Source organism: Lepus europaeus, chromosome 23, assembly GCF_033115175.1.
Source record: "Lepus europaeus isolate LE1 chromosome 23, mLepTim1.pri, whole genome shotgun sequence".
Lineage (NCBI taxonomy): Eukaryota > Metazoa > Chordata > Mammalia > Lagomorpha > Leporidae > Lepus > Lepus europaeus.
In genome coordinates, this window is record NC_084849.1 from 7,925,323 (window position 1) to 7,948,451 (window position 23,129).

General features: G+C 49.6%; 1 protein-coding gene across 4 annotated transcripts in view; it reads left to right on the top strand.

Moving 5' to 3' along the window:
• The first annotated feature begins 2,899 nt into the window (after window positions 1-2,899).
• The window catches only part of TCTN1 (tectonic family member 1), a 32,547-nt gene continuing 12,317 nt past the window's right edge, over window positions 2,900-23,129 (top strand). Inside the window, exons 1-5 of one of the 4 annotated variants that reach the window (XM_062181889.1) lie at window positions 2,904-3,134; window positions 8,723-8,843; window positions 17,000-17,130; window positions 18,176-18,327; window positions 22,361-22,448. In XM_062181889.1, the coding sequence (XP_062037873.1) occupies window positions 2,921-3,134; window positions 8,723-8,843; window positions 17,000-17,130; window positions 18,176-18,327; window positions 22,361-22,448 (706 nt within the window). In that variant the 5' untranslated portion in view covers window positions 2,904-2,920. Of the gene's footprint in view, window positions 3,135-8,722; window positions 8,844-16,999; window positions 17,131-18,175; window positions 18,328-22,360; window positions 22,449-23,129 lie in introns of all 4 variants that reach the window. The other 3 variants (XM_062181888.1, XM_062181890.1, XM_062181891.1) reach the window with 3 other exon arrangements.

Here is a 23,129-nt window from a genome sequence, read left to right on the forward strand (position 1 = left end):
TCTGGATTCCAAGATGAAAAAAGCCCGGCAGAAACGGGTCGCCCATGAAATGAGGAATCCCCGGTTTGCAAACGGCGTCTGAGGGATGCACCGTCATCGTGACTCTGACAAAGGCCAATGTCAGGAGACTCCTTATGGGCCATCCAGTGAGTGTGTGGGATCAGACATTTCCCAAACCACGCTGCTCCAGTCCTGCTTGGAATCACGGCACGCACGTCAGGCTTGAAGGAGACCTCAGAAGTCATAAAAGCACAAAGACAAAAAACTTGTGGAGCTCAAAGACACTTTGCCGAAATTTCACCCTGAGGCCTAAAAGTTGAAAATAAGACAAAATAGCTGGCGCCGCGGCTCACTAGGCTAATCCTCCGCCTTGCGGCGCCGGCACACCGGGTTCTAGTCCTGGTCGGGGCACCGATCCTGTCCCGGTTGCCCCTCTTCCAGGCCAGCTCTCTGCTGTGGCTAGGGAGTGCAGTGGAGGATGGCCCAAGTGTTTGGGCTCTGCACCGCATGGGAGACCAGGAGAAGCACCTGGCTCCTGCCATCGGAACAGCGCGGTGTGCTGGCCGCAGCGCGCTACCGCGGCGGCCATTGGAGGGTGAACCAACGGCAAAAGGAAGACCTTTCTCTCTGTCTCTCTCTCTCACTATCCACTCTGCCTGTCAAAAAAAAAAAAAAAAAAAAAAGAAAGAAAATAAGACAAAATAATTCACAGACATTAAGGAATAAAAAAGGGCCAGGTATATGGTGCAGCAGTGGACTCCACCTGGGACGCACAATCTCGTTAGCTCAGTGTTTCGGTCCTGGCTTTGCTCTCAATTCCAGCTTCCAGCTGACGGACGTCTAGAGAGGCAGCAGGTGGCGGCTCAAGTGGTTGAGTCCCTGCCTCCCATGGGAAACCTGGGCTGGGTTCCAGGGTCCTGGCTTTGGACTGGTCCAGCCCTGGTTGTCACAGGCATCTGGGAACTGAATCTGTGGGTGGAAGACCTCTCTTTGTCTTTGCCTCTGCCTTTGAAAGAAGGAGGGAAGGTGCCGGCGCTGTGGCTCACTAGGCTAATCCTCCGCCTTGCGGCGCCAGCACACCGGGTTCTAGTCCCGGTCGGGGCGCCAGTTCTGTCCCGGCTGCCCCTCTTCCAGGCCAGCTCTCTGCTGTGGCCAGGGAGTGCAGTGGAGGATGGCCCAAGTGCTTGGGTCCTGCACCCCATGGTCCTGCATCACCATGGGAGACCAGGAGAAGCACCTGGCTCCTGCCTTCGGATCAGCACGGTGCGCCGGCCGCGGCGGCCATTGGAAGGTGAACCAACGGCAAAGGAAGACCTTTCTCTCTGTCTCTCTCTCTCTCTCACTGTCCACTCTGCCTGTCAAAAATTAAAAAAAAAAAAAAAAGAAAGAAAGAAGGAGGGAAGAAGGAAAGAGGGAGGGAGAGGAGGAGGAAGGAGGGTGGAAAAGAAGGAACGATGAAAGAAAACTAAAAGAAGCCTGGGAATGAGAGGTTTAAACCAACATGAACAAGTCCTGGATCTACAAGCTATGAGATAAAGGTTTAGAAAATACATATATTTTTAAAGGGAAGTATTTCATTAGTTCGTCATAAGAAGTTTCAGGTGCAAAAGCAATCTCCTGTAGGAAAATTTGGAAATGTCTATGACACATCTGTGTGATCCTGTTATATATATTTTTAGAAAATATATTTATGGGGCAGGCGCTGTTGTGTAGCAGGTTAATGCCCTGGCCTGAAGTGCCGGCATCCCATATGGTCGCCGGTTCAAGACCCGGCTGCTTCACTTCCCATCCATTCTCTGCTGTGGCCTGGGAAAGCAGTGGAAGATGGTCCAAGTCCTTGGGCCCCTGCACCCACGTGGGAGACCAGGGAGAAGCTCCTGGCTCCTGGCTTCCGGTCGGCGCAGCTCCAGCCGGTGCGGCCATTTGGGGAGTGAACCAGTGGATGGAAGACCTTTCTCTCTCTCTCTGCCTCTCCTCTTTCTGTGCAACTCTGCCTTTCAAATAAATAAATAAATAAATAAAATTTTTATTTGAAAGGCAGAGTTACACAGAGAGAGGGAAAGACAGAGGAGGAAGACGGGGGAGAAGGGGAGAGGGAGAGAGGTCTTGCACCTGCTGGTTCACTCCCCAGACAGTTGTAAAGGCCAGGGCAGGCCGGGCTGAAGTCCGCGGGAACAGCACTGGGTCTCCCACGTGGGTGCAGGGGCCATCTTCTGCTGCCTTCCCAGGTGCAAAGCCGAGCGCTGGGACTCCCGCAGGTGCTCGTGTGGGATGCTGGCGGCTTAGGCGGCTGGGCCGCAACGCAGGCCCCTCCAGTTACACTTGGAGGCAGCGTCTCTGGATTGCACCAGGAAGATGTGTGATTACTTAACTTTGCTACGGACAGGTAATAAGGGAGCTGTGTCCTCGTACAGTGTTCGGCATTCTTCCAAACTGGTCGATTCGTAGTTACAAACTGCCCGTCTTTCCCTTTAAGACTTACGCACTGTTTTACTTATTGTCAAATTTGCAAAAAAAAAAAAAAAAAAAAAGTGATTATCGGTCCCAGAAGCTACCTGGCGACCCTCCGCGATGCCGTTAAAACCAAAACAGGCGAAGCCAACGGCCACAGGGTCTGGGCCGGGAGAACTGAGGGACCGCGGTGCGTCGGACGCCCACGCACTCGTTAAAAACCCCGAGAGCCGGGCTGGGCGCTGGACTTACGGATCCACCTGGAAATCCGCCCTTTTCAGTCAGCGCCGCAGGCCGGCCGTGAGCCACAGCCGGGTTCCCGCGCCGCCCCTCGCCCCGCCCCCTCGCGCGCGCCCCGCCCCCTCGCGCTGCCTTGTGGGCTTCTTCCCGTGGTGCCCCGCGCCCGCGGTGGCGGTTGCCGAGCAACGAGCGGCCTCGCGCGCCGGCCCCACCGGGATCCCCGGGGGCTATGGGGCTGCCGGGCCTCCGGCCGCTGCTGCTGGTCCTGTCGGGCTGCTGGGCGGCGGTGAGGGCCCAGACCGCGGCGACCCCGGCCGTGACCGCGGACAACTTCACTGAGGCAGCCCCGGCCACTTCAGGACCGTCCGCGTCGCCTGCGCCCCCCGGAACCTCCCGAGCCCCGGAGCCCTCCTCGGGCGCCAGGCCCGCGCCGGTCACGGACGGTGGGTGCCGAGGCCGACTCCTGGGGTGGGGGTCCACCGCCATTGGAGGGGGCAGCCCGGGTGAGGAGGGGACGCTCCGTGGACACCCGCGGCGTGCCGGCCGTGCGGGGTGTCGCTCGGGCGTCCGTCTTCTCGGTCACCGCGGGCGACCCACGGTACTGTCCACGCGTGCGAGGGAGGCGGCCGAGGCGCGGAGAGCGTCAGCCACGCGTGTGGCGGCCGATTTCCAGGCCGACCTGACCCGGGCGACTTCGGGGGTGGGGGTGGGGGTGTCCGTGCGACGCCTGGAGTCAAGGGTCGTTAGCAGTCAGATTTTTAAACGGGTTTGTATCCTAAAAAAAATTAATCCTCTGAATACAGAGGGGACTGAGAGGAACCCCCGTGAGGTGTGCGGCATTGTTGTTTATTTGTGTTTTATTTTATTTAAATATAAAGATTTTATTTTATATTTATATTTTATTTAAATATAAAGACTTCAGGAATCTTTATTGTATTTTATTAAGTTACTGTGCAGGTGAAATGCATAGCACAGTGCCCCCCTGCACAGTGAGTGGTTAATCCGTTTTTATTTCCCCGCTTGAGAGAAAAGTCGATTCTGAGATCGAGTAAGGCAGAGTAGTAGTAAATTTAAAAAGCCCCATTGGCTGACAGCCTGAACTCTAGTTCCTGAACCGTTATTTCTACAAAAAGTCCTCCTTTATAAATTATGAGCAGTCTGTAAGAAGAAGTACGAAGATGTTTCTCTCTCAATAAACGGAACTTAAATTATTATTATTATTATTTTTTTTGACAGGCAGAGTGGACAGTGAGAGAGACAGAGAGAGAGGTCTTCCTTTTTGCCGTTGGTTCACTTTCCAATGGCCGCTGCGGTAGCGCGCTGCGGCCGGCGCACTGCGCTGATCCGAAGTCAGGAGCCAGGTGCTTCTCCTGGTCTCCCATGGGGTGCAGGGCCCAAGCACTTGGGCCATCCTCCACTGCACTCCCGGGCCACAGCAGAGAGCTGGCCTGGAAGAGGGGCAACCGGGACAGAATCCGGTGCCCCGACTGGAACTAGAACCCGGGGTGCCGGTGCCGCAAGGTGGAGGATTAGCCTAGTGAGCCGCGGCGCTGGCCGGGAACTTAAATATTTTAACCTGTTGATTTGACGAGTTAATGGAGAAGTTAGATCAGTGGTAAATTGGGACAGCATAGGTTCCGTGCCCGAAATTCCCTGAAGTTGTTGGCCTGGGTTGTCTTTTACCCACGTAAGGACCCCGTCTGTCAATGCACTTTGTTCCCAAGTGAAGCTGTTCTTGAACCATCATGATTAGGGTATGTGTTTAGGGCTGTTTTTCCCATACAGAGGGTGAATCTGTACTTGTCCTTTTTGTTTTAAAAGAACTCCTCTTCAGAAATAGGGTGGCAAGAACTCATTTACTAACTGCCTGCCGTGTGGCAGACGCCAGGCCGTGCAGTTCGTCTGTGTTGTCCGTGCGATGTGGGTATGGTTAGCCCTGTTTTTCACGGAGGTGAATGGCTGGCGTGATTTTAGGCCACACAGCTGTTGTGTGGTGAAGCAGGAGGCTGGCTGGCAGTGGAGGACTGGATGGGCGTTTGCAGACCCTGGGTAGAAGGGAAAGGTAGTCACCGTTGACTTCGGGAACCTGGGTAGAAGGGAAAGGTAGTCACCGTTGACTTCGGGAACCTGTGGTAGAAGGGAAAGGTAGTCACCGTTGACTTCGGGAACCTGGGTAGAAGGGAAAGGTAGTCACCGTTGACTTCGGGAACCTGTGGTAGAAGGGAAAGGTAGTCACCGTTGACTTCGGGAACCTGTGGTAGAAGGGAAAGGTAGTCACCGTTGACTTCGGGAACCTGTGGTAGAAGGGAAAGGTAGTCACCGTTGACTTCGGGAACCTGGGTAGAAGGGAAAGGTAGTCACCGTTGACTTCGGGAATCTGGGTAGAAGGGAAAGGTAGTCACCGTTGACTTCGGGAGGCCCAGGGCACAGGACTGGCTCAACAGATACTTCTCGGGCGAGGAAGTGCACTCCCGTCCTGGACAGGTGGACCGTTTTGTTCCTAAGTGGAGTCATTAAGCAGGGTTGCTTCATCCCTAATAGTCTCACAGCTGCCTACCAGGGTTGTAAGTTTTGAAAACAAATCGAGATTGTAATTTGAAACACACAAGGTAGGAAACCTGAATGAAAAAATAACATTAGCCCGCGTTGTGTCATTATTTTACTACGAACATTATTCTCTTGGCTAGAGAAAAGCCTGTAAACTTAAGGGCGAAACATTTGCATCTCAAAGTAAAACGTTGTGTGCATTGGCAGAACCTTCCCCTCTCCCTTTCCCAGAGTCTGTTTTACCTTTTTTAGGTTATATTTTTCTACATCTCATTTTGTGAGATAATTCATACGTACACACAAGAATGTTGTATGGGCCCTCTGCCAGCATTTGCTTTGAGATCTTTTGTGCTCCCCCCCCCGCCATGTTTATTTCTTTTTACCTGTTTGAAAGAGCAACATAGAGAGTGTCCATTTGCTGATTGATTTCCTAAATGCCTGCAGTAGCTGGAACTAGACCAGGCTGAAGCCTAGAACTCCATCCGTGTCTCCTACAGGAGTGTCAGGGACCGAGGGCATCGTCTCCTGCCTCCTGGGATGCCTTAGTAGGAAGCTGGATCTTGAACCAGTGTCTGAGATGGGATGCAGGTGTCCCAAGTGGCGGCTTCCCCAGGGTCACAGTGCAACATTGCAGATAAGATGAGTGAATCCGCAGATGGAAGACCTCTCTCTCTCTGCCTCTGCCTCGCTGAAACTCTGCCTTTCTTTCTTTCTTTCTTTCTTTTTTTTTTTTTTTTGACAGGCAGAGTGGATAGAGAGAGAGAGAGAGAAAGGTCTTCCTTTTTGCCGTTGGTTCACCCTCCAATGGCCGCTGCAGCCGGCGCATCTCGCTGATCCGAAGCCAGGAGCCAGGTGCTTCTCCTGGTCTCCCATGGGGTGCAGGGCCCAAGGACTTGGGCCATCCTCCACTGCCTTCCTGGGCCATAGCAGAGAGCTGGCCTGGAAGAGGGGCAACTGGGACAGAATCCGGCGCCCCAACCAGGACTAGAACCCGGTGTGCCGGCGCCGCAAGGCGGTGGATTAGCCTGTTAAGTCACGGCGCTGGCCTGAAACTCTGCCTTTCTAATAAATAAAATCTTTTTTTAAAAAAAGATGAAAGCCTTAATTTTTTTTTTTTTAAATTTTTTGACAGTCAGAGTGGACAGTGAGAGAGAGAGCAGAGAGAAAGGTTTTCCTTTACCATTGGTTCACCCTCCAAAGGTCACCGCGGCTGGCGCGCTGTGGCCGGCGCACCACGCTGATCCGATGGCAGGAGCCAGGTGCTTCTCCTGGTCTCCCATGGGGTGCAGGGCCCAAGCACTTGAGCCATCCTCCACTGCACTCCCGGGCCACAGCAGAGAGCTGGCCTGGAAGAGGGGCAACCGGGACAGAATCCGGTGCCCCGACCGGGACTAGAACCTGGTGTGCCGGTGCCGCAAGGCGGAGGATTAGCCTAGTGAGCTGTGGCGCTGGCCGAAAGCCTTAATTTTAACCCCAGCAATAACACCACCATGAATTTAGTGTTTATTAGTCTCATGCTGTGCTATTTCTTTTTTATAGTCTTTTGTGTTTTAAGTGTTCATTTTATTTGAAAGGCAAAGCACACAGAGATCTTCTGTCACTGATTCACTCCCCTAGTGCCCGCAAACGCCAGGAGCAGGCTGGGAAGAAGCCAGGAACTCAGTCTAAGTCTCCCATGCGGTGGTAGGGACCCAGCCATTTGAGGCATCGTCTGCTGCCTCCCAGGGGGCACACTGGCTGGAAGCTGGACTAGGAAGCAGAGCCGGGACTTGAAGCCAGGCGCTCCTGCGTCCCAGGCAGCCTCCTAGTAAGCATGCCGAGGGTCGGTCCCATCTGCTGAATCGTTAAGGTGTTTGACAGGATAAAACTCGGCACTGAAAATCCAGGTTATCATTGTCAGTTAAAAGTTGCTACCCGGGCTGGCGCCGTGGCTCAATAGGCTAATCCTCCGCCTAGCGGCGCTGGCACACCGGGTTCTAGTCCTGGTCGGGGCTCCAGATTCTGTCCCGGTTGCCCCTCTTCCAGGCCAGCTCTCTGCTGTGGCCCGGGAGTGCAGTGGAGGATGGCCCAGGTGTTTGGGCCCTGCACCCCATGGGAGACCAGAAAAAGCACCTGGCTCCTGGCTTCAGATCAGCTCGAGCGCCAGCCGCAGCGGCCATTGGAGGGTAAACCAACGGCAAAAGGAAGACCTTTCTCTCTGTCTCTCTCTCACTGTCCACTCTGCCTGTCAAAAAGAAAAAAAAAAAAAAAAAAAAAAAAAAGTTGCTACCCCTCGGGGGCCGGCGCTGTGGTGTAGTGGGTAAAGCCGCTGCCTGCAGTGCTGGCATCACATATACCCAGTTTGAGTCCCAGCTGCTCTGCTTCCAAATCCAGTTCTCTGCTATGGCCTGGGAAAGCAGTGGAAGACGGCCCAAGTCCTTGGGCCCCTGTACCCACATGGGAGACCTGGAAGAAGTTTCTGGCTCCTGGGTTTGGATTGGCCAATTGGGGAGTGAGCCAGTGGATGGAAGACCTCTCTCTCTCTTTCTCTCTCCCGCTCTCCGTCTCTCCTCTCCTGTCATCTCTCTCTGACTTTCAAATAAATAAATAAATCTTTACAAAAAAAAGTTGGTACTCCTCGCCCATGCATTATATAAATTACCAAAGATATTCCAGCAACTTGAGCAGGTCTGCTGCTTGCCTAAAAGCCTGTGAATGTGAGTTCGACTTCAGAGTTGCAGATGTAAGTGAACAGTGAGGCACCACTGAAAACACTCTCCGTGGGGGCGTTAGGTGGCCCCCGAATCGTGTCCAGAGCAGAGGCTTGGGAGCCTGTGACTGTGAACTGGTGGCTCTTGTGAGCAGGCAGGGGTTTCACGTGTGCTGGCTCTTCAGTCTGTTTTTTTTTTTTTTTTTAAAGATTTATTTTATTTATTTGAAAGACACAGTTACACAGAGAGAGGTAGAGACAGACAGAGAGGTCTTCCATCCATTGGCTCACTCCCCAGATGGCTGCAATGGCCAGAGCTGCGCTGATCCGAAGCCAGGAGCCAGGAGCTTCCTCTGGGTCTCCCACGTGGGTGCAGGGGCCCAAGGACTTGGGCCATCTTCTACTGCTTTCCCAGGCCACAGCAGAGAGCTAGATCGGAAGAGAAGCAGCCGGGACTAGCACCGGTGCCCACATGGGATGCTGGTGCCTTTAACCCGCTGCTCCACAGCACCGGCCCCTCTTCGGTCTGTTTTGAAAATTACGTATGTTTGGGCTGCATATTCACTTACCACATCAGAGTGTGTGCAGGTGGAGCACAAGCAGAACTTCCTGGGTGAGTCCTGGTCAGCCGCGTTGGGGAAGCCTGACTGCGGGGTGCTCCGCCTGACAGCTTGCTGCCCCACCCCGAAGTGCAGTAGGAGAAGCGGTTCTGTGTGACACTGGTTTGTTGTGGTGGCAGGGGGCAGTCACTGCCTGCTGATTGTGCTGCTGTGGCTCCTGCCCTTCTCCTTGCAGTCGCTGCTCTGTGTGTGTGTGACCTGTCCCCAGCACAGTGTGACGTCAACTGCTGTTGTGATCCCGACTGCAGCTCCGCGGATTTTAGCGTCTTTTCTGCCTGCTCAGTTCCAGTTGTCACGTAAGTTTATGACACGTGCAGGTTTGATAAGATTTGACCAGGAAAATAAAATTTGGAGAAAGTGGAAACTTCCCCAGACTGGAAAACCCAAACCTGATTTCCTATAGTTTTCATCATTTAGAAGCTGTGTTGTCCAAAGCAAGATGTAAATGAGTAGCTTTCTCTTATTTGCATCCAGCCAGAGAGTACAGGCAAAAGAGAGTGAAGTCTAAGGAGTATGATGAGATCTCTCAGTGTTTGGAGGTAGTCATACTCGTTTGACTTTTTCATATTAGTGAATTAGTCTCATGTGTAATACAGGCTGACAAATGTAGTTTATACCTTTTTTTTTTTTTTTTAAAGATTTAATTATTTGAAAGGCAGAGTTACAAAGAGAGGGAAAGACACAGAGCGAAAGACCTTCCATCTGCTGGTTTACTCCCCATATGGCTGCAATGGCCAGGTCTGGGCCAAGCCAAAGCCAGGAGCTCCGAGCTTCTTCTGGGTCTCCCACGTGGGTGCAGGAGCCCAAGCACTTGGGCCATCTTCCACTGCTTTCCCATGCACATTAGCAGGGAGCTGGGTTGGAAGTGGAGCACTTGAACTAGTGCACATATGGGATGCTGGCATCGCAGGTGGCAGCTTGATCCGTTACACTGGCCCCAGCTTTTGTTACAGACTCGATACTTGGAACAGAAAATTCAGCACATAGCTGGGAAAGCATTGTTTATACTTTTCTGATCTGTAAATCTAGGAACCCTCACATTTCATATTGTGTGGAGAACAATAAAAAATTACATTCACAGTCAATTGCAAGGTAAACAATTTTTTTTTTTTTAAAGAAAGATGTGTTTACTTATTTGAAAGGCAGAGAGAAAGAGAGATCTTCTATCCTCTGGTTCTCTCCCCAGATGGCTGCCAAAAATGCTCCTGCCAAAGCCAGGAGCCAGGAACTCCACCCTGTCTCCCACATGAGTGGCAGGGACCCAAGCGTGTGGGCCATCTTTCACCACCTTCGCAGGCACATTGGCAGGAAGCTGGATCAGAAGTGGCGCACCCAGAACTCAAACCAGTATTCTGTTATGGGATTCTGGCATCATCAGCTGCAGTTTCATCTGCTGTACCACAGTGCCAACCCCAGAAATAATCTGTTCTAAATGATCTACTCTCATATTTGGATTTCAGATTCAGATTAAAAAACAACAACAGCAACCCTGGAGTGGGTGTTGTGGTGCAGCAGTTAAGCTGTCACTCGATGCCTGCATCCCATGTTGTGGTGCCTGGTCTGAGTCCAGCCTGTTCCACTTTTCTGTCCACTTCTGATCTGTCTCCTGAGAAGCACCTGGAGGTAGAGGTAATGGCTCAAGTTCGTGAGTTCCTGCCACCCGTGTGGGAGAACTGGATGGGGTTCCTGGTTCCTGTTTTCATCCTGGCCCAGCCCTGACTGTTGCAGCCATTTGGGGGTGTAAACCAGTAGATGGAAACACTCTCACTCTCTCTCTGCCTTTCAAATAAATAAATACTAACAAAACAAAAAACAACCAACACTTGGAAGAGACTTATTCCGGGTAGGATCAATTCATTATTCAGAGAAAGCTAATTTAATTTATCTTGATATTTTTAGCAATTTATACTTGGCTGATTGAATCCTTTACAAATTTTTTTAATGTATTTCTCATTTTATTTGAAAGGTGGAGAAAGATCTTCCATCTATTGGTTGACTCCCCAAATGCCCGCAACAGCCAGGCTGGGCCAGGCTGAAGGCAGGAGCCAGGATCCCAATCCAGGTCTCATTTGGGTGGCAGGGACCTAAGTGCTTGAGTTGTCATCTTTGCCTCCCCAGGTGTGTGCTAGCAGGAAGCTGGATTGGCCCAGCTGCTCTGAAATGGGATGCAGATGTGCCAAGTGGGAATGCCCCAAATGCCTGCCACCCCTGGCCTTGAGTGAATCCTTTTTCAAAGTATAATGGGTTGGGGCCAGCGCTGTGGTGCAGCAGGTTATCGCCCTGGCCTAAAAGTGCTGGCATGCCAAATGGGCACCGGTTCTAGTCCCGGCTTCTCCTCTTCTGATCCAGGTCTCTGCTATGACCTGGGAAAGCAGTGGAAGATGGCCCCAAGTCCTTGGGCCCCTGCACCCAGGTGGGAGACCTGGAAGAAGCCTGGCCTAGCTCCTGGCTTTGGATCAGCGCAGCTCTGGCCGTTGCGGCCATTTGGGGAGTGAACCAGTGGATGGAAGATCTCTCACTCTCTCTCTCTCTCTCTTTGCCTCGCCTCTATCTGTGTAACTGACTTTCAAGTAAATAAATATATCTTTAAAAAAAAAGTATAATGGGTTTTATTCTGTTAGGATCTATTTTTTTTGACTATTGGGAAATCAAACCTATTTTTAATATTGTAAAAACTGTTGAAGAATGGGTTGTTGCAATTAGGTTAATTTTCTTTTGGCTACTTGGACTACAGCTTGAGTCTGTTGAAAATCATTCTGCTTGGGGCAGGTAAAGCTGCCTCCTGTGAGGCCAGCATCCCATGTGGGCGCTGGTTCAAGTCCTGGCTGCTCCACTTATTTTTTTTCTAAAAAAGATTTATTTATTTATTTGAAAGGCAGAGTTACAAAGAGGCGTGTGTGTGTGTGGGGGTGTCTTCCATCTGCTGGTTCATTCCCCAAATGGCCACCAGGAGCCAGGAGGAGCTGGCAGGACTTGAACTGGTGCCCATATGGGATGCCGGCCACAATACCAGCCCCTACTGCACTTCCAATCCAGCTCTGCTGTTGCCTAAGAAGGCAGTGGAAGATGGCCCAAGTCTTTGGGCCCCTGCACCCACATGGGTGACCTGGATGAAGCTCCTAGCTTCAGCCTGGCCTAGCCCTGGCCATTGTGGTCATTTAGGGAGTGAACAAGTGGCTGGAATATCTATCTCTGACTCTCCCTCTCTCTCTCTGTAACTTTGCCTTTCAAATAATATAAATAAATCTTAAAAAAAAAAAAAAGTAAGGGGCTGGCACTGTGGCATAGCGGGTAAAGCTGCTGTCTGTGCTGGCATCCCAGATGGGTGCTGGTTCAAGTCCCAGCTGCTCCACTTCTGATCCAGCTGTCTGCCAGTGGCCTGAGAAAGTAGTGGGAAATGACCCAGGTGCTTGGGCCCCTGCATCCACGTGGAAAACCCAGAAGAAGGTCCTGGCTCCTAGATTTGGATTGACCCGGTTCTGGCTGTTGCAGCCATTTTGGGAGTGAACCAGTGGATGGAAGATCAATCTCTTTTTCTGCTTCTGCCTCTCTGTAGCTCTGCCTTTCAAATAAATAAATAAATCTAAAAAAAAAAAAAAAATCGTTCTGCTCAACCTGGATGTGCAGGCGTCTGGGGCGTGGACCAGCAGATGGAAGGTCTCTCTCTTTCTCTTTTTCTCTGTTGCTCTGCCTTTCAATCTGATTTTTTTGTTTAAATTTTTCTGCTCCTGCCTCCATAAGTACAGAGGCTTGAGTGTAGGATTTCTGTTCCAATTTGGGACCATTTTTTAGATTATAACTTTTATTAACCTGTATGGTATTTTAGATCAGACTGTTTAGAACGAGGTTCAGTGAACTTTGCCTGCGGGGTTAGATAACTTTTTTTTTTTTTTTTTTTAATTTTTGGCAGGCAGAGTGGACAGCCGGCGCACCGTGCTGATCCGAAGGCGGGAGCCAGGTACTTCTCCTGGTCTCCCATGGGGTGCAGGGCCCAAGCACTTGGGCCATCCTCCACTGCACTCCCGGGCCATAGCAGAGAGCTGGCCTGGAAGAGGGGCAACTGGGACAGGATCGGTGCCCCGACCGGGACTAGAACCCGGTGTGCTGGCGCCGCAAGGCGGAGTATTAGCCTAGTGAGCCGTGGCGCCGGCTTCAAGTCAATTTCTTAAAATCTTCACTTGACCAGTTATGAAATAGTTTTAAAATCTTTTTAAAGGTATTTTGAGAAAAACAGACTTCAAAAAAAAAAATACACGTTAATCATTACCAAAAAGAGAAGTGTTCAGATAAAAAAATAAACCGTATGCTACATAGACAAAGCAGAGTTCTAGTAACTGGTCAGTGGGAAAAAAGCAAGTATTGAGTTCTTTAGCTCCATCGTAGCTTTTGGAGTTTTTCTTGTGACTTTTTCCTACAACCACAATTCAAATTAGTTCTAATTGAGATTTCTTTTCTAAGATTTTTTTTTTTACTGAAAGAGTGACAGAACTAATTTTTTTAAAAAAAAATCATCTTATTTTTTTGAAAGGCAGAGTTACTGGAGCAGGGGTTGGGGTAAGAGAGCTTGAGAGAGAGAAATCTTCCATTGTTCACTCTGCAAATGGCTGCAATAATTGGGGCTGGGCCAGGCCAAAGCTGGGAGCTTCATCCTGGTCTCTCACGTGGGTACAGGGGCCCAAGCACTTGGGCCATCGTCTGCTTTCCCAGGCTCATTAGCAGGGAGCTGGATCAGAAGTGGAACACCAGGATGTAAACCGCATCTGTGTGGGATGCTGGCGCTGCAGGCAGCGTCTTAACCTGCTGTGCTACAACACCATGCCCTAGAGAGATTTATCCATTGGTTCACTCCCCAAATGGCCCCAGCAGACTGGACTGCGACAGGCTGAAACCAGGAGCCAGGAACTCCCACATGGTAGCAGGAACTCAAGGACTTGAGCTGTCACCCACTAGCTCCTAGGTGCATTAGCAGGAAGTAGAGTAGCAGGGACCTGACCCTGGCACTCTGCTGTGGGGTGGGGCATCCCAGGCAGCAGCTTAATCTCCTGCAGCACAGTGCCCACCCCGAGGGTTCTTGTTATGTACATTTGTTAAACTCTTAGCAACCAGTCCTATGGTGTCGTGCATTTGTTGGTCATTAGATGAGAACTTCATGGGCCCAAGGACCACCAGTGTCCAGCACAGCTCCTGCCACACAGTTGGCCCTCATTTAACACCCTGACTGATTCACTTCCTCTCCCACCCACCTTCCAGGCAGCACACCAGCCATGACCTGGAGAGCCCTGGCTTCTGCGTCTCCCTGGCCTTCTCTGCCTTAGAATCTCTACTCCTCCCCAGGCCTTTCTTGAGCACTTTCTATATGCTGGCACCGGGGATGAGTTCATCCGGATCCTGCCTGCAGGGAGTCAGGGAGACAGAGGAGTGCATGGTCCATTCTGCACCGAGCTGCCTCTGACTCAGACACCCAGGCTAGGGGAGGCTTTCGAGAAGAGACGATCTGAGCTGAGCAGCTCCCAAAGGACAAGTAGAAGGTGGCCAGCGTGGGATCAGGGAAGGCGTTCAGGTTGAGGGAACCTTGTGGGCTGAATCCTGGTGTGATGGACTATGGCCTGTATGCTTGCCTGTAGGTAACTGAGGCCTCGTGTGTGTGTGTGTGTGTGTGGCCTCGTGTGTGCACACGAGTGCACTGAGGGGTTTGGACTTTGTCCTGAAGTCCTCAAGAGGAGGGGGCATGAGAGGGTCAGATTCTCATCTTGTGTAATTCTGCAGCGCACACACACACACACACACGGCAGATTATTACAGAGGAGCCTGGAAGGGAGGGCCCAGGAAGAAGCTATTGCAGGTGAGGACTAAGTGGGTGCCCCCACCTCCTAAGGAGGGAGGCTTTGACAGTGGGACTGACACCGAGATGCTGCACAGGGCTGGAGAGCTGGCTGACCTCAGGGCAGTTTCGTTCGCTGCATCCCCTGGGTTTGTCCATTCCTGGTCCCTTCTACTTGATAAGCGTCACAGCTCATCTTGTCGCTTGCTCAAAGCCTGCAGTCGTCCTCTCTCCCTGTAGACTTCTTAGCTCAGATTCAGGTGCTGCTTCAACTTTGGGTCTTGTTTCCTGTCCAATCCTACCTTGAACCCTTTGCTACGGCCCAGCCTTGGCACTCAGCATTTCCCAGAGACCGTCGGTTCCTCACCCGTCCTTGGCCATTTCTGTTCCTGCACTTGATTAGCTTCCTCTTCCTCTCTGATTGCCACTTGGCCTTTACGGCTTAGGAAACACTGGCAGATGATAGCCCGTCTCGGCAACACTGCAGGGAGGTAAGCGCTCTCTGACAGTATCTCCCAGGAACCTTCAGTAAAATACTAACCCCCTTTTAAAAAAATTATTTATTTGAAAGAATTACAAAGAGGGAGAGACAGATCTCCCATATGCTGGTTCACTCCCCAAGTAGCTGCAATGGTCAGGGCTGAGCCAGGCTGAAGCCAGGAGCTTCATCTGGATCTCCCACATAGATGTAGGGGTCCAAGCACTAGGGCCATCTCCCACTGCTTTTCCCAGACCATGAGCAGGGAGCAGGGTTGGAAGACAGGCAGCTGAGACACAAACCGGCTTTACCTGCTGCATCGCAATGCCAATTCCCGTGCTTACTTTTTTTTTTTGTTTTTTAATAAACAAGTCTTTTTTTTAAAAAAAGATTTTATTTATTTCTTTGAAAGTCAGAGTTACACAGAGAGAGGAGAGGCAGAGAAAGAGAGAAGTCTTCCATCCGATGGTTCACTCCCCAATTGGCTGCAACGGCCGGAGCTGTGCCAATCCAAAGCCAGGAGCCAGGAGCTTCTTCCAGGTCTCCAACATGGGTACAGGGGCCCAAGGACTTGGGCCATCTTCTACTGCTTTCCCAGGCCACAGCAGAGAGCTGGATCAGAAGTGGAGCAGCAGGGTCTCGAACCGGTGACCATATGGGATGCCGGCGTTTCAGGCCAGGGCATTAACCCGCTGCGCCACAGCGCCGGCCCCACTTTTTTTTTTTTTTTGAAGATTTATTTTATTTGAAAGGCAGAGTTACAGAGAGAGGTAGAGGTAGAGACAGAGAGAGGTCTTCTATCCGCTGGTTCACTCCCCAGATGGCTGCAAGGGCCAGAGCTGCGCCAATCTGAAGCCAGGAGCCAGAAGCTTCTTCCAGGTCTCCCACACAGGTGCAGGGGCTCAAGGACTTGGGCCATCTTCTGCTTTCCCAGGTCATAGCAGAGACCTGGATCGGAAGTGGAGCAGCCGGGACTAGAACCGGTGCCCATATGGGATGCTAGCGCTTCAGGCCAGGGCTTTAACCCACTGTGCCACAGCACCGGCCGCCATTCTTATCTTTTGATTCAGCAACTCTACTTCAGGGAGTAGCATGTGCTGAGGAAATAACTGGAGATATTTATAAAGATGTTTGTATAAGGATGTCATTATAACCTTATGTCATTATAATGTTATGTGGGGAAAATTAAAAACAACCTAAACCAGCAGTAGCAGATTGCTTGAACGTGTTGGGTGAATAAACTGGTATATGATGAAGCCATTTAATATAATATTGCAAAAACATGTTTGATGACCTGGGAAATAATTTGGCATTATTAAATGAGAAAGGACTTAAAGCAGTTTGTAGAATATGATTGCATTTCTTCCATGACTCTTCTCCGTACCATGTCTGTACCTATTCAATTGATTACAGTTTGTGAGATCTAGGATTGATTGAGGACTTGACTGTACCCTAACTTCTAAGCCCTAAACCTTCCAAATGACTTCACATTTTGTTGTTCCCACAATCCTTTGAAGACAACTGTATTCTAGACAAGGAGTTTTTTGTTTGTTTGGGTACAAACAGTTGTGCAAAAAATTTGTGTAGTTGATATTTTCAAAATCTAATGGTTCATTATACCCTGATCTGTATTTTATACTTAACAAGAGCTCCTTAAAGGTTATCATACTTATCTTGATTTCTTTTTTTGTTAGAGAAAGTTTCAAATGCCAACACTTTAACACTAAAAAAATTAAATAAAAATGGACCCAGAGAGGGCGTTTAGCCTCACAGTTAGGACTCTGGACACTGGTATCCGTAACAGAGTACCAGTACTCAATCCCTGGCTGCAGCTTCTGACCCAGCCTCCTGCTGACGCACACGCTGGGAGGCAGCAGTGATGGCTCCAGCCCCTGGGTCCCTGTGACCCACGTGGGAGACCTGAGTGGAGCTCCTGCCTTGGGCATTTTGGGCATTTGGGGAGTGATCTGCAGATGAGAGTTCTGTCTCTCTGCATCTCAAATAAATGATTAAAAAATGAATTCCAAGCTGTTTTCATAACTACTTTCCCAATAGCTGTTAACATAGGACAGTGCAAGCGTGACACTTAAGTAATTGTGCTAAGGTTGTGTGCTCATGCCTTCACACTTGATGTTGTGATATTTAATTTTCAGGGGTGATAGCCAGTTTTGTAGTCAAAAGGCAGCCATCTATTCCTTGAATTTTACCTCACACCCACCTGAGAGGATATTTAAACTCGTCGACCAGGTCAACCCATCTGTTTTCTGCGTTCATATCACAAACTGTAAGTATTTGGATTGATGTGAAACTCTGGAATGTAGTTCTTTCAGAGTTATGTTATGGAAGAATATCTTGCTCTTTTAGATTAAAGCAACCGTGTGGGTAGAACGTGTACCTTCTGAGGCTATTCCACAGTTATCTGCAAGTAACTTGTAGAGCTGTGGGCACCCATGTTTTCTTTAAAAGTGACTGTGCTTGTGTAGTTGTCTTTGGAAATTTTTTGCTTTATTTCAAACATGTTTATAATATGTGGACATAGGTACACGGAATCTGGATTTAATATATATACATGCGATTTTCTTTTTTTTTTTTTTACTTTATTTCTTCCTGGTGTAATGGGTGAAAATCAGGTTCAGCTTTGAACAGTACCTGTGGTTTCTATTTCCTTTTTCTTTTTTATTTTTACTAAGAATATTTGCATGAAAACAGGATCTTTATTTTTATCTGCGCATTTAGCTCAAAGAAGGTCTAAATCCTGAGTACATGTGAGAGTAAAATGGTACCAAGGCGTCAGAGCCCGGAGACACAGCTGCGGCTTTATCAGTTAAATTTTGTCTTTTTGGAATGTCTGTGTGTATTTTGGTTTGTCCCCCTGTGACTGAACACTTACGTGAATGCTCGGCGATTTTTCGTCTGGATTGATGACTAGCTGGTGAGGGTCAGTGTCTCCACATCACACCAGTCCGGTGAACGTACCAGCCCGTTCCCTGCTCCTGGCTCCTCTGTGCATAGCACACTGGAGGTTCCCACAGCACTCTGGGGACAGCTGCCCCGCAGAGTTGCTGCAGAGCCTCACGCCCGTGGGCTCCGGAAGAGATGGCTCTTGTGCTGTAATCTTGTGGGACTGGGATCCACTGCTTCCCCTGTTCCAGAAGCAGGCTGAGCCCAGGGCCCCTGTTTACTTGAACGGCTTCAAGAAACCCTGGGGGGTGAACGTGGAAGGAAACACTATTTTTTCACATTAATGTTCATAAAAACAAAATATTGTAGATGTCGTATATAATATGCACATTCTGAGCTGATTTTAAAAACTCTTTTTCTAAAACCAGATAAACCTGCGTTATCTTTTATTGACCCGGAAGTGCCTGATGAAAGCAATTTTGATGAATTGGTGAAAACATCCACTGGTTTTACATTGAACACAGAATCAGATGCTGCTCTCACCCCCAAATTGGATGCCCCCGGTGCTGCTAAATATGAGGTGAGTCAAGTCCTTAACTGAACCTGCTCTTCCTGTCCTTGTGAATTGACACTGTAGACTGGAGACTTCTGGTTTGGGCCTACGGATCAGACGGCGAAGCTAGCAGTGCTCTGCAGAGGCCTGGCAGTCAGGACATCCATGTTCCACATTGGAGTTCCTGGGTTTGCTACTCGGCTCTGGCTCAACTTCCTGGCATTTGAGGAGTGAACCAGGGGCTGGGAGCTCTGTTTCTCTTTGTATCTCTGTCTCTGCCTCTCAAATAAACAAGTAAAAATATGTTTAGAAATTGAGAATTTGAATTCTGAATATTGGATTCAGAGCCATTTATTCTGTGGTATTTGTGTTTCATCCACAGAATTCTTTGTCCTTTCAACATTAAGAAGCTTGTGGCTGCTCCTGGGATGTGGAGTGGATGCCTGGTCTTCTCACGATTGTATTTAGTTTTCCAAATTTTGGGAAAATAGGTGCTGTTTTTATATCACTTCATTAATCTTAAAAATGTGACACAAATTAACTTTGAATACTTTTTCAGAAGCATTTTTTAAAAAGAATAAAAGCAATATTTATAAGTTCTAAAAGTTAAAAGCATGGGGATAAATCAGTAAAAACTGAAAGGCCGCATTTCCCTTCAAACGCACACCGCGGGGGTGGGCGTTGGGTGCAGTGGTTAAGGCACCATGTGAGACACTTGCCCCTGTATTGGATGCCTGGGTGCCCCTTCCAATCCCAGTTCCCTGCTAATGTGCACCCTAAGAGGTAGCAGGACTCAAGTACTTGGGTCCCTGCCACCCATGTGGGTGACTGAGTTGAGTTCTAGACTTCTGGCGTTGGCCTGGCACAGTCCTGGCTGTTGTATTTGGGAAATGTGGATGGAAGATCTGTGTGTGTCTGTCTCTGTCAGTCTCGCTGCCTTTCAAATAAAATGAAGATAAATAAAAATTAGAACTAAAAACTAAAATTTCATTTAAAAAAATCACACCACAGATCGCTGTGCAAAGATGGAGTGTATTCCTCCTGATTTTTAAATTTATCTATAGAATACATACATAGTATTGTCTAGAAGTGGGATATTTAAAAAAAGATTTATTTATTTATTTGAAAGGCAGAGGTGCAGAGAGAGAAGGAGAGACAGAGAGATCTTTCATCCGCTGGTTCACTCTCCAAATGGCCACAATGACCAGGGCTGAGCGAGACCAAAGCCAGGAGCCATTAGTTTCTTCAGGGTCTCCCACATGGGTGCAGGGGCCCAATCACTTGGGCCATCTTCTGCTGCTTTCCCAGGAGCATTAGCAGGGAGCTGGATCGGAAGTGGAGCAGCTGGGACTGGAACCAGTGCCCATATGGGATGCCAGTACTCCAGTACTGCAGGCCATGGCTTAACCTGCTTTGCCACAGCGCCGGCCCCTAGAAGTTGGATTTCTGGTTCTCCACATTGTGCTAGAACATTTCTTTTTCAAAGTGATAAATCTCGTGCACCTTCCCATGCTGGTGGTTTTTATTATTAATTTTAAAAGATTTATTTATTCATTTACTTGAAAGAGTTATACAGAGAGAGAAGGAGAGGCAGAGAGAGAGAGAGAGAGGTCTTCCATCTGCTGGTTCACTCCCCAAATGGCCACAATGGTGGAGCTGCGCTGATCCGAAGCCAGGAGTTTCTTCTGATCTCCCACTCGGGTGCAGACGCCCAAGCACTTGGGCCATCTTCCACTGCTTTCCCAGGCCATAGCAGAGAGCTGGATTGGAAGTGGAGCAGCTGGGACTCGAACCGGTGCCCATATGGGATGCTGGCACTGCAGGCGGTGGCTTTACCCACTGTGCCACAGCGTCAGCCACCCCCGCCATGTTGGTGTTACAGTGAATGTTTTGCGTGTGCCAGGCATGTGCAGAGCTTCCCCGCCATTACCTCACATGGCCTGGAGGGACCCCTCATTGTCCCCACTTACCCAGGGGAAAAGCGTGGACTCTGAAAGCACCTTGTGGGCCGGTGTCAGAGCTGTGTTTACGAATGTTCCTTCTGTGTGTGTGTGCCGTGCCACTCTTCAGAGATTCACTCGCAGCTTTTGCTATTATAAATAATCCACAAGGAATATTCTTGGCTATATGAGAATAGTTCAGGAAACTTGAAAATTTTGAAGTCCATGTGTGGTTTTTTCATAGTATCCATTTTTCATGAACTTTTAAAAGATCCTTACGTGGATTAAAAAATTTTTTTGCATCAAAATAAACTTATCTTCTCAGTTTTCCGTAAACTACTTTTTCCTTCCTCCCTCCCTCCCTCCCTCCTTCCCTCTCTTTCCTTCTTTCTTTTTTCTCCCCTCCCCTCCCCTCCCCTTCCCTCCTCTCCTCTCCTCTCTCTTTTTTTTAAGATTTATTTATTTACTTGACAGAGGATGACACAGAGATCTTCTATGCACTGGTTCATTGCCCAGATGGCCTCAACAGCCAGGGCTGGACTATGCTGAAGTCAGGAGTCAGGAGCTTCATCTGGGTCTCTTGCGTGGGTAGCAGAGCCCAAACACTTGGGCCGTCTTCCACTGCCTTCCCAGGCCATCAGCAGGGAGTTGGATTGGGAGTGGAATAGCCTCGACACAAACTTGCCCATATGGGATGCTGGTGTCACGGGTGATGTGATGGCTTTACCCACTATGCCACAATGCTGGTCCCCATAAACTACTTTTTTTTTTTTTTAAGATTTTATTTATTTGAGAGAGAGAGTTACAGAGAGAAGGAGAGACAGAAAGGTCTTCCATCCACTAGTCCATTCCCCAGATGGCAGCAACAGCAGGAGCTAGGTTGATCCAAAGCCAGGAACCAAGAGCTTCTTCTGGGTCTTCTGTGCTGGTCCAGGGGCCCAAGCACTTGGGCCATCTGCTGCTGCTTTCCCAGGCCATAGCAGAGAGCTGGATTGGAATTGGAGCAGCCGGGACTGGAATTGGCAACTGTATCGGATGCCAGGATGCCAGCACCGCAGCTGGAGGCTTAGCTCGCTAAAACCACAGCGCTGGACTCCATGAACTACTTTTTGAAGTACCCTCGTACACATATCTTTATATATTTGTCTCATTAAATCTTTAGGCTACTTTCCTGTACGTGGGTTGGCTTGGTCAAAATGAGAGGAAATTTTAAGCACTGATACCAGACTGGCATCCAGAAAGCCTGTGGTAGTTACCACGTGTGGTTCCGCTGCGTGAGAGGACTTATTCTCTCCTGCCCTTGCTGGCACAAGGCATTTGAGTAAAGTTTCAAATTCAGGAAAATTAGCTGTCTGCCCAATGTCTAGGATTTGTGTTTGAATATTAAGGAAGAAGATTATAGGATTTGGTTTTGGTAAAGTAGGTATTCTCATAAAACATGGATTTTTAGGGGCCGGCGCGCTGTGATGTGGTGGGTAAAGCCACTGCCTGCAGTGCCATCATCCCATATGGGCGCTGGTTCAACTCCTGGCTGCTCCACTTTTCAATCCAGCTCCCTGCTAATTTTCCTGGGAAAGCAGTGGAAGATGGCCCAACTGCTTGTGCCCCTGCACCCATGTGGGAGACCCAGATGAAGCTCCTGGCTTCAGCCTGGCCCAGTCCTAGCTGTTGCAGCCATTTGAGGAGTGAACCAGCAGATGGAAGACCTCTCTCTGCCTCTGCCTCTGCCTCTCTAACTCTGCCTTTCAAATAAATAAATAAATCTTTAGGCAAAAAAAGGACTTAAAATTTGAATATGTGCTCTGTTATTTAAATAATTAATGCCAATGGAAAATAATTACTTTTCTCCACCTTGCGCCTAGCCGCCTGATTCTTGTCTGTAAAGGCACTGACGTCAGCTTCTCAGACCCTTCTCGAGGGATTCCCTAGTTAAAAAGCCTATGATCACAGAGGCCTGCACACGCCGGCCGCTGGGTGGAGGCCATCTGGGCACAGACCACGGGCCACCTTCATCCTGTCCCTTACGTCCGTGATGCTGCCTGGCGTGCAGTGAGTGCCCTGTAAGTGCTGCTGAGGTCCCTTAATGACACCACGGCCGTGGCCGGTCACTGTGTTCACAGCACGGGGCCTCTGTGCAGACTGCGGACGCCTTCCTGAGACTGCCTTCCCCGCTGACCTCATCTGTGTGCGCCGACGGGAACCCCGCAGGTGAGCGCGGCCGTTCTCCTCGCTGCCTGTACACGGAGCGGGCCGGTTCTAGCCGACATAGTCGTGGGCAAATGATCAGGCTTCGTAAGAGAAGACTCAGAGGATCTTTGGGCTGCAAGAGGCTTCGAAGGTCATGTGGTTTGATTTTGCATCCGGTGCTGGAATTTTTCCTGCCACGTACAGTCAGTGCGTGGGCAGAGATGGTCGGCTCACACCTGAAAACAGTCCGCTTGGATGTCTAACACTCCCCGTTTTGGGGAGGTTCTAGCGGCTATCAGTCACCACCAATTACTGTGGTGTAATCTTCACAGTAATCATTTGAGGTCAGGTGGATATGTCCCTTTTTTACTTTTTAAGAATCTATTTATTTTTGTTTGAAAGACAGGGAGACAGGCAGAGGTCTCCCATCTACCCTTTCGCTCCCCAAATAGCCAGGGCCAGGCCGGGCTCTCCCTTGTGGGTGTCAGGGACCCACCTACTTGGAGCTTCACCTGTGCTTCCCGGGGTGCACATTAGCAGGAAGCTGGACCGGAAGCAGAGCCTGGACTTGAACCGGGCACTCTGATACAGGATGTGGGTGTCCCAAGTGGTATCTTAGCTGCTCTGCCAAACTCTTGCCCCAGAGTCTCCGTTTTTTAGGCGAGGAAATGAAGAGATTTGTGGTTTTTGACTTGAAATCAC